This window comes from Hippopotamus amphibius, chromosome 15 (assembly GCF_030028045.1).
Source record: "Hippopotamus amphibius kiboko isolate mHipAmp2 chromosome 15, mHipAmp2.hap2, whole genome shotgun sequence".
Lineage (NCBI taxonomy): Eukaryota > Metazoa > Chordata > Mammalia > Artiodactyla > Hippopotamidae > Hippopotamus > Hippopotamus amphibius.
The window spans coordinates 10,819,908-10,831,575 of NC_080200.1; the positions used below are offsets into that span (position 1 = coordinate 10,819,908).

The window sequence follows — 11,668 nt, forward strand, 5'->3', positions numbered from 1 at the left end:
AAAGTGAATCCTGACCCCAATCTTACATCACCCTCAAAAACTATCTCAAAATTGATTAAAGATGTGAACATAAGGTCTGAATCCATAAAACTTTTAGAAGAAAATGTTGGGAAAATCTCTTTGATATTGGCCTTGACAATGATTTTTTAGATATGACTCCAAAAACACAAGTAACAAAAGCAAAAGTCAAAAAAACTGGAACTCCGTCAAACTAAAAAGTCAACACTCATAGAAACAGAGAGTAGAGTGGTGTGTACCAGAGAGCTGGAGGAAATGGGAGATACTGGTCAAAGCCTGAAACTTCCAGTTGCAAGATTTAAGTTCAAGGATCTAATTTGTACAACAGGGTGATGTTATAGCTAACAATGATGTATTCTATACTTGAATATTGCCTAGAGTTTAGATCCTAAATACTCTCACCACAAAGAAGAAGTGTTAATTATGTAACAGGACAGAAATTTCAGTGAATTTTATGGTGGTAATCATTTTGAATATGTTATTGTATCTAATCAACAAATTTTACACCACAATCCTACAGTTTATATGTCAATTATATATCAATAAAGCTGGAGGAAAATGATCAAATGCTGGTGGGCAAATGCTGCATAAATCCAATTTCTGTCACCACGGTTACATTACCACCTCCTTTTCCCTGTATCACTTCCATTTCTGTCCAGCTTATTAGAATATATGGATTATATTTAGGACATGTTCAGAGAATCTGAGATAAGCTCATTGTATATAAAGAGTCTAAGACATTTTTTCTCTATCCTATTCCCTTCTAGTCATTACAACATCCATGGTTTTACCATGTAATATTAATAGTTATATGAAATAGGATGTGGATAAATTGTTTTTAGGGCTACTATACAACCCATTACAGAAATATATTCTAGGCATTCCCTAGTGTTGCAGTGGTTAAGAATCTGCCTGACAATGCAGGGGACACGGGTTCATTCCCTGGTCCAGGAAGATCCCACATGCCATGGAGCAACTAAGCCCGTGTGCCACAACTAGTAAACCTGCACTCTAGAGCCCGAGAACCACAACTACTGAGCTTGCATGCTGCAACTACTGAAGTCTGTGCACCTAGAAACTGTGCTCTGCAACAAGAGAAGCCACCCCATCGAGAAGCCTGTGCACCACAACAGAGAGTAACCCGCACTCACCACAACTAGAGAAAGCCCATGCACAGCAATAAAGACCTAACGCAGCCAAAATAAATTAATTAATTAAATTTAGTTAAATTCAATTAATTATTTTTTAAAAAGAAATATATTCTAGTTACTCCTTGGGAAATTATAAATCACCTACTCAAAGAGGGACATCTAGGGATCTGTCTCTACAAATCATGTCCATATATGACATCTTCATCTGCTGCCACCACTGGTGACTCTAAGGAGAACCAATATCAGACAAAACATCACATACAAGACAATGAATTCCTACTTCCCTGTTTATATATATTTCTTACCTATGAGGACTTTGTTATGAAAGATTACTCTCTCTTTTCATATTAGAACTGAAGGCTTCCTCACTTAATGAAATTCAAATTTCTTACAGTCATTTCAAACCACTGACATAATCTAATCATGCACACTTAAAAGATAATGCAACTGACTGTAGTAGATCTGTATGTTCCTCAGAAGGTCATGGTTTACCGTGACCAATCTGATTCATTAACAAGTACATGTGTAAAATGTAAGATCGCTTACTCCACTATAGACCTGACTCTGGGATGCAAATGATATGGCCCTACCATGTTCAGGTAGAAACTAATCTCTAGATATGACCACAGCGTTGCTTCAATACTTCCTTTCCTGCATAATTTTGGCAATATTCCTTCTTCTGAGAGTGATGCCTAAATATTGTTAAAACTAGTACCTTTGCTTCAGGCTCTACTTGAATAGAAACTAAACAAAGAAATTGAATTTGTGAATTGAAATTATGTGTCAAACATCATAAGACTAGACAAAAAGCAAAATCTGGTGTCAACCTGAAGTTAAAGTTTACTTGGAAATTCTGCTGTTGGCTGTTTTAGAAGAATTTGTAAATGAAGTATCAGACATTATGACTCACCTGGATTCTTAAACCCTTGCCTCGTTCTAGAAAGACAAGTCCAAAGTGGATGGCACAATCACAGGAAAGAGGGTATCTTACTAATAAATTTCCTCATGGCTATCTTTATGTCCTTGTTTCTCAGGCTGTAGATAAAAGGGTTCATCATTTGAGGAAGCACAATGTACATAACTGAAGCCACTGCAGTCTTCCTGGATGAGTCAGTAACCACAGAACTAATGTAAACTCCAAAAACTGTCCCATAGAATAAGCACACAACTGAGAGGTGAGACCCACAGGTGGAAAAAGCTTTAAGCTTTGCCCCTGCTGCTGGCATTCTCAAAACAGAGGAGACAATTTGAGTATAAGAGAAAATGATCCCAGACAGAGGAATACCACCAAATAGGCCAATCACAGAATATATCAGGATGTTATTCATGAGGGTATCAGAACAGGCCAGCTTGATGACCTGAGCAAGTTCACAGAAGAAGTGAGGGATTTCCAGGTCCTGGCAGAAGGACAGGTGCAATACCATCAGACTGAGGAGTAAGCCAACCATAGTGCTGATGAAAAGTGAGAGTAGAATCAGCAGAACACAGAGTCGGGGGTTCATGATAACCGTGTACCTCAAGGGGTGACAAATGGCCACATAGCGATCAAAGGCCATTGCTGCAAGGAGAAAATTCTCTAAATCACCAAAAACCAGGACGAAGCCAATTTGGGCCAGGCAGCCTATGTAAGTGATGTGCTGTATTTGTGCTTGGATGTTTACCAGCATCTTTGGGATGGTGGTTGTGCTTATACAGATGTCAGTAAAGGACAGGTTGGAGAGCAAGAAGTACATTGGGGCATGGAGGTGGGAGTCCCAGCTAACAGCCAGGATGATGAGCAGGTTTCCTAGGACAGTGATCAGGTACATAGCCAGGAACAGGCAGAATAAGAAGGGCTGCAGTTCTGGATCATCTGTCAATCCCAGGAGAAGGAATTCTGAAACATCTGTTTGATTTCTGGGTTCCATGTTGTTGATGAATCTGATGGGGAAATAGAGTGAAAAGAAAATGAATGGTGCCCAGATGAGCAGCACCAGCATCAACTGAGCACTTGTTAGAAATGCAAATTCTTGGTACCACTCCAGATTTACTGCTGATCAACTCTGGAGGTAAAGGTCAGCAATCTATGTTTTAGTAAACCTTCCAGATGAATGTCAAATATGCTAAAGTTTTTTAAACAGTGCTTGAATAAAATATAAAACTCTATGCATATTGTGAACCCAAGAGATGATGCAAATCTTTCCCTTTGTTTGTTTGTCCCTTCATGAACAATTCTCACACTTCCTCTCCCCTCGACTCTACTGGCCATTATTTTGTTTGATCACCAACTGTGTATCACACCTGTGCCAAGGCTAAGACTCAAACAAAGAATAAGACACAGCCTTTCCTTCAGAAATATTTCTTGCTTCAAACAAAAGAAAAATGAGAATGAAGTTATCCTCTCTCTCTTGTAATGCGTGATGCCTAAACTTTGTCCTGCCTTAGAATCATCTGAAGGACTTGTCAAATTACAGATAAGTTAGAGCATATTGTCACTCCATTCATCCATGGGGACAGTTAAGTAAAGTAAGGGTACATCATGGCATGAAATACGCAGTGTGTGGAAAAGACTAAGTCTGAGTTCAGATGATCTGACTGCTGAGTTGACTCAACCAATCATGGATGCCACTGAATAGTACAGAATTAGCATCCTAAACCAACACTTAGATTTTATAATTTTCCTTTAAAATTTTTATATTTTAATCTAGGACCATGTTCCAAATCTTTTCTCTTCCCTACAGTGTAAGTCCATCTCCACTCATGAAGTATTGTGTAGCAGGTCATGACATGTATCCAAGTATATGCTGCAAACCTGAGCAAAGATTAGAAAATGTTGCCTGTAAACTAGAGCTCATAAGACTCCCTCATGAAATGTAACTCATCTGCATTAGCAATTAATTCTAAGAAAGCTGGGCAAATGTCAATGACATTCTCTAGCTCATTCTAATGGGACCTCTTCCCCTAAGCTAATAGGTGGCACATAATTTTTTTTAAAAAAAGATAAATGTGAGAGGGAATGAAAAGCATAGGATTATAAAAACAGTGAAAATAGCACCAATTTTTGGCCCTTGCAAGACAGAGAATTACAAGATAAGAAGACATATGATACTTTCAAAATATTCAGACATCCTACAGGACTGTCTCTGTAAAGCAGTGATCCTCGTTTGCCTGGGGGAGATGGAAGTGGGCATGACAGCCTTTATTATTTGGTGTATTACTTAGACTCAAAACACTCTGGATTTAATCCAGGACCAAGACTTCCTCTGAGAATAGGGGAAATTGTTCAATTGTATGAGAAGCTTTGATGTCTTCATTTGTGTAATGAGAATGATCACAAAACTGTATAGGGATGTTGTCGTGATGAGAAATGAATAGAGAAAGAGCAGCCAGAACAGTACTCAACATACAGTACATGTCATTTACAATTTGCATTCTTATATAATTTGTTTTCTCTATTGTTGCTATATTTAATCCCTCTTCATTAATTTTAATCACCAGAGAGTATTCCACTGCAAGTTACTTCATGTTTAATTTCTCCATGCTGCTGTTAGTTCCTTTTATCTATGTATTTTTATACCTTACACATATAATACACCATAAAACAATGTATGAGGGATGCCATCACATTCAAGGTGATATTGTCACAAGGAAGGGAAGAACAAGAACTGAGGGGGATGTGAAGGGGATGGCTTTTGTATCTGTGTATTATTTTGTTGCTTTACTTTAAAAAAAACCTGAGGTTGATATGGTACAGTGTCAACATTTTAAAATTATAGAATGAGTTGAAGATTTTTTAAAACTTATTGTACTATCTCTGCTGTTCTTATATTAAATATGTGGCAATTTTATAAAAAGAAACACATGTACTGGGATGGCAGCTAGGGGTCTCTCTGTGTCTCCACTTTCTCATCTGTGATTTCATAGCCCAAATACAACAATAATACAGACACACTTCTGGGCAATGGTGTTTGAAGAAGCAGAAATGGACAGGAAGGAAAAGCTGACCAAATCACTTCCCCACAACCACCACAAGAATTTAAAGTTAGAAAATTTTACAACAATCATCATATTTGAGAAGGGACAGATTTCTGCTCAGGAGACCAAAGAGGTTTTTTTTTTTTTTTTTTTTTTTTTTTTTTTTTTTTTTTTTTTTTCCCACTTTTACAGAAAATAGAAGAGCAGCAAACTGAGAAAAGGGTGAGCATTGGTACAAACAAACCTGAAAATTTGTCAGCAAGAAGAAAGTTTGTCTGGAGTCCCAAGGGCACTTGGTTCTGATCATTTCATGCATGTACTCTGCTCTTTGCTTCCCATAGATTAGTTTGTGTTAAAACACCTCTTCTCGTTACAAAAAAATTAACTAAGGTACACTGAGTTACCTGTCTGGCATCCGTGTGAGGTGAACCTTGAAATGACACTTGGATATTGATGACAGATCTGTACTTAGAAAGGGCAGAGAGACCAAATGAGACTATGAACTTCTGGTGTAGAAGGATTCTCTCTGGAAGGTGTGTCTGTTTTTTCACTAGGCAAGAGCTGGTGAAGGGTTGCCACCATTCGACTGTTTATAGTATCTCATTTTCCCTGGGGGATCAATATCCAAAGCTCCTCATTAGACAAATATTATTAGTGTCATTCTGATTCTTGGGCAGTGCAAATCCTTAAAGACCAAGACTGTAGAAGAGAGGAAATCATGATGACTAATCCCTGACTTTGTGAGGCAAGGATACATTACCCCTTCTCTTCACCTGTTCATGCTCACCTTCATTTTATGGTTTGGCCAAAAAGTTCATTTGGGATTTTGTGTACAATCTTAATGAAATACCCGAATGAACCCTTGGGGCTACCCACCACATACCTTGCACATATGTACACACATATCTATTCTAGTGAACCCCTGGATCCTCTTTTAAAATAAAAAAAAGCCATCTCAAATTAATGATATCAGAAAGCCTAATTTCAATTTTTGTGTGAAAATGTATGTATTACATACAAATAGTATATTGATGAATATAGTTAAGATATTGGAAAATTTGGACACTTAGGGGCATTTCAGTTTTAAAGCCATTGGATGTTTCCTGTTCCTTAATTTCTGTTTTTTATATTTTATACAGCAGAATCTAGTGTATTCTCTATGATCTATTGTGCCTGTGATCAATATAAACAGACATCATATTCTCTTTTTAGACTTTCATAACCACCTTTTCCAATTTTCACACAATGTACATTTTCTTTTACACTTAGGCAACTTGCATTGAATTATGGTTCTTCATTTTAAAATAGTGTTGGGATAAAATACAGTGTCACCAAAACACTAGTGTGCAGTTTTGTCTATTATCCATTAGATCTCATGAGATTTCATCAATAATTTAAGATGTGGATTGTGTCCCATGCTAATTAATTTAAAAACATTTTTCTAGAAGGACATTAGTATTTTCATGTGCTAATTTATTTTACATTTAACTCTTCCTATAGGAATTTTCTTATTTATATTTTCAAGATATATCTTTCTTAAATAAACTTATGACAAGACGGCATTTTAATATCACTGTTCAATATTTTAACAGCATAAATCTCAAACACATGAATATTAGGTAAAATACACAAAGCCTTAGCTGGCTCAAAAAAACATCCAATTTCCCATGTAGCACCAAAAGATCTGACACTTAAGATGGTAGGTGGGATGGAGTCAAGTGGCTCTGCTGTTTTATGTCACAGGTAAGAGGATACTGTTCAGGTAATGAGGATTAAGTAATGAATCTGGACTCCTATCTTACACCAATCACAGATGTCAACTCAGAATAGATTAAAGAATTAAATGTAAGATCTGAAATGGAAAACTGCTGAATAAAAATATAGGGTTATGAATAGGAACATACATAACAATAATTACCTTGAATGGAAATGGACTAAATGCACCAACCAAAAGACACAGAGTGGCTGAATGGATACAAAAACAAGACCCATACATATTCTGTGTACAAGAGACCCACTTCAGACCTAGGGACACCCACAGACTGAAAGTGAGGGGATGGAAAAAGATATTCCATCCAAATGGAAATCAAAAGAAAGCTGGAGTAGCAATACTCATATCGGATAAAATAGACCTTAAAATAAAAACTGTTACAAGAGACAAGAAAGGACATTACATAAAAATCAAGGGATCCATCCAAGAAGAGGAGATAACAATTATAAATATATATGTACCCAATATAGGAGCACGTCAATACATAAGGCAAATGCTAACAATTATGAAAGAGGAAATGCAAGGCAGAAACAGAGACACAGATGTAGAGAACAAACACATGGACACCAAGTGGGGAAAGCGGTCAGGTTTGGGGAGGGAATGAATTGGGAGATTGGGACACCAAATTATACACTCTAAATATATGCTGTTTATTGTCTGTTAACTGTATCTCAATAAAAATTCTTAAAAATAAAATATAGGGTTATGGTGTTTGACATTAGTTTAGGCAATAAAGTTTTGGACTTGACCTCAAAAATATACACAACAGGAGGAGACAGGAAGATGGCGGAGGATTAAGACATGGAGATCACCATCCTCCCCACAAATACATCAAGAATACATCTATAAGTGGAATAGCTCCTACAGAACACCTAGCAAACACTGGCAGGGGACCTCAGACTTCCAAAAAAGCAAGAAAATCCCCATGTAACTGGGTAAAGAAAAAGGAATATGGGGAAAAAAATGAAACAAAGGAATCTGTAGGAGACCCGCCCCTCTGGGAGGGAGCTGTGAAGGGGGAAAAGCTTCCACCCGCTAGAAAGCCCCCTCACGGGTGGGGTGAATGGGGGGGACTTCGGAGCCCCTGGAGAAGAGAACAACAACAGGTGTGCAGAGAGCAGAGTGGAGAGATCCCTGCATGGACGATTGGTGTCGACGAACACTTCCCAGACTGAGATGCTTGTCTGCTCGCCCACTGGGGCAGGTGCAGGCTGGGCACAGAGGCTTGGGCTTCAGAGGACAGACACCAGGGAGAGGACTGGGATTGGCTGTGTGAGGACAGCCTAGGGAGCTAGTGTGCCACAGCTAACCAGGAGGGAGTCTGGGGAAAAGTCTGGGCCTGACAAAGAGGCAGGAGACCTTTGTCTCAGGGTGCTTGAGAGGCAGCCAGCCATAGAAGCTTCCTTCTCCAAGCACTCACAGACAGCTGGCCAATGCCTTCATGAGTGTGACAGCGAGCCATGGCTGTTATATTGGAACACAGAGCCTGCCACTGTGGCCACCAAGGTCCTGTGTGCAAGGCAGGTTGTTGTCCACACCCTACCAGCAGCCAGTGCAGCCCTCCACTGTCAAGGGTCCTGCATTCTGGGACCAACTTCCCTGGGAGAACACATGGTGCACCTCAGGCTCATGCCCACCTCTGCTGCAGGCACTCCCTGCATATCTCAATTGGACTGCCATATCCCTCCCTCCCCACCAGCCTGAATGAGCAAGTGAGCCCTAATCAGCCACTTTTGCCCCCTCTTGCCTGGGTGGGGGAACCAACATCTGAAAGCAGCCCACACAAAGGGACGGGACCAAAACCAAAACTGATCCCCAGGGATGTGGGACCAAAGAAGAAAAAGGGAAACAGACACAGGAGGAGCAGATTAAATACCCACAAGCAGCTTGGTAGACCTTGCATCTGTGGATTAACTGAATAGACAAGTATTCCTACAATTGCAGCTGAGGACTTTGGGAGCAACTGTGTACTTTGGGGGTAAGTACACGTGGGACTAAGGCCAGATTAGAGTCTGAGCTGACACAACAGTGTCCACAGCAGTTGCAGAGACCTACCTAGAAGTATTGGAGGTCTTTCTGCTTTGCTTTCTGCTTTTGATTTGTTCCTGGTTCTATGTATTTGTTAGTACAGTCTTTAGCATATATGTTCATATGTGGGTTTGTTTATTGGTTTGGTTGCTCTCATCTTTGTTTTCCCTCATTTTGTTTCTTTTTCTTCTCTTTTCTCCCCTTTTTGTAAGTGCATGTGTACATCTCTTTAGTGATTTTGTCTGTTTAGTTTTGCTTTTACCACTTGTCTTGGGGTTTTGTCTGTTCTTTTTCTTTCTTTTTTTTTTTTTTCTTTTCTTTCTTTTCTTTTCTTTCTTTTTTTTTTTTTTTTTTTTTTTTTTTTGCTTCTTCTTCTTACTTTTCCTCCATGCTGTCCAGCTTGCAGGGGCTTGGTGTCATGGCCAGGAGTCAGACCTACACCTCCAAGGCAGGAGAGCTGAATCCAGGAGGTTGGACCACCACAGAACTCCCTACCCCATGGAATATTAATCAGCAAGAGGTCTTCCAGAGGTCTTCATTCTCAACATTAAGATCCAGCTCCACCCAGTAGCCAGCAATCTCCTGTGCTGGATGCCTCATGCTAAACAACTAGCAAGACAGGAACTCTACACCACATTTGTGGACAGACTGCCTAAAGCCACACTAAGCTCACAGACACACCAAAACATACCAATGGACATGGGCCTGCACATCAGAAGGACAAGATCCAGCTCCAGCCACAAGAACACAGGCACCAGTCTCTCCCACCAGGAAGCTTACACAAGCCACTGGACCAACCTCCCCACTGGGAACAGACAACAGAATTAAGAACTAGGACCCTGCAGCCTGAGGAAAGGAGGCCCCCCAAACACAGTAAGTTAAACAAAATGAGAAGACAGAGAAAGATGCAGCAGATAAAGGAACAAGGTAAAAACCCACAAGGCCAAGCAAATGAAGATAAGATAGGCAGTCTACCTGAAAAAGAATTCAGAGTAATGATAGTAAAGATGATTCAAGATCTCAGAAGTAGTATGGAGGCACAGATGGAAAAATGAAAAGAAATGTTTAACAAGGAGCTAGAAGAACTAAATAGCAAACAAACAGTGATGAACAAAACAATAACTGAACTTAAAAATATTCTAGAGGAAATACAGAGCAGAATAACTGAGACTGAAGAATGGATAAGTGACCTGGAAGATAGAATGGTGGAAATAACTGCTGCAGAGCAGAATAAAGAAAAAAGAATGAAAAGAATTGAGGACGCTCTCAGAGACCTCTAACACAACATTAAATGAACCAACATTTGAATTATATGGGTCCCAGAAGAAGAAGAGAAAAAAAAAGTTCTGAGAAAATATTTGAAGAGATTATCGTCGAAAAATTTCCTAACATGGGAAAAGAAATAGTCAATCAAGTCCAGGAAGCACAGAGAGTCCTGTATAGGATAAACCCAAGGAGAAACACAATGAGATACATATTAATCAAACTATCAAAAATTAAATACAAAGAAAAAATATTAAAAGAGCAAAAGAAAAGCAACAAATAACATACAAGGGAAACCCCATAAGTTTAACAGCTGATCTTTCAGCAGAAAATCTGCAGACCAGAAAGGAGTGGCAGGATATATTTCAAGTGATGAAAGGGAAAAATCTACAGCCAAGATCACTCTACTCAGCAAGGATGTCATTCAGATTTGAAGGAGAAAACAAAAGCTTTATAGACAAGCAAAAACTAAGAGAATTCAGCACCACCAAACCAGCTTTACAACAAATGCTAAAGGAACTTCTTTAGGCAGGAAACACGAAAAGGAAAAGACCTACATAAACAAACTCAAAACAATTAAGAAAATGATAGTAGTAACATACATACTGATAATTACCTTAAATGTGAATAGATTAAATACTCCAAACAAAAGACACAGACTAGCTGAATGGATACAAAAACAAGACCCACACATATGCTGTCTATAAGAGGCACACTTCAGACCTAGGGACACATACAGACTGAAAGTGAGGAGATGGAAAAAGATATTCCATGCAAATGGAAGTGAAAAGAAAGCTGGAGTAGCAATACTCATATCAGGCAAAATAGATTTTAAAATAAAGACCATTACAAGAGACAAGGAAGGACACTACATAATGGTCAAGGGATCAATCCAAGAAGAAGATATAACAATTGTAAATATTTATGCACCCAACATAGGAAGACCTCAATACATAAGGCAAATGCTAACAGCCATAAAAGGGGAAATTTTTTTAAATTTTATTTATTTATTTATTATTTTTTGGGGGTATACCAAGTTCAATCAACTGTTTTTATATACATATCCCCATATTCCCTCCCTTCCTTGACTCCCCCGCCTCGAGTCCCCCCCACCCTCCCTGCCCCAGTCCTCTAAGGCATCTTCCATCCTCGAGTTGGACTCCCTTTGTTATACAACAACTTCCCACTGACTATCTATTTTACAGTTGGTAGTATATATATGTCTGTGCTACTCTCTCACTTTGTCTCAGCTTCAAAGCGGGAAATTGATAGTAATACAATAATAGTAGGAGACTTTAGCACCCCACTTACACCAATGGACAGATCATCCAAACAAAAATTAAATAAAGAAACACAAGTTCTAAATGACACATTAGACCAGCTGGACTTAATTGATATTTATAGGAGATTCCCTTCAAAAACACAGAATACACCTTCTTCTCAAGTGCACATGGAACATTCTCCAGGACAGATCACATCCTGG

The 11,668-nt window shown here is 38.9% G+C and overlaps 1 protein-coding gene across 1 annotated transcript; it reads right to left on the bottom strand.

Moving 5' to 3' along the window:
* Positions 1-2,137: 2,137 nt before the first annotated feature.
* On the bottom strand, positions 2,138-3,076 carry LOC130837073 (olfactory receptor 7G2-like). The gene has a single exon (XM_057709851.1). The coding sequence runs from the start codon at positions 3,074-3,076 to the stop codon at positions 2,138-2,140; it is 939 nt and encodes a 312-aa protein (XP_057565834.1).
* Between the last annotated feature and the right edge of the window lie 8,592 nt (positions 3,077-11,668).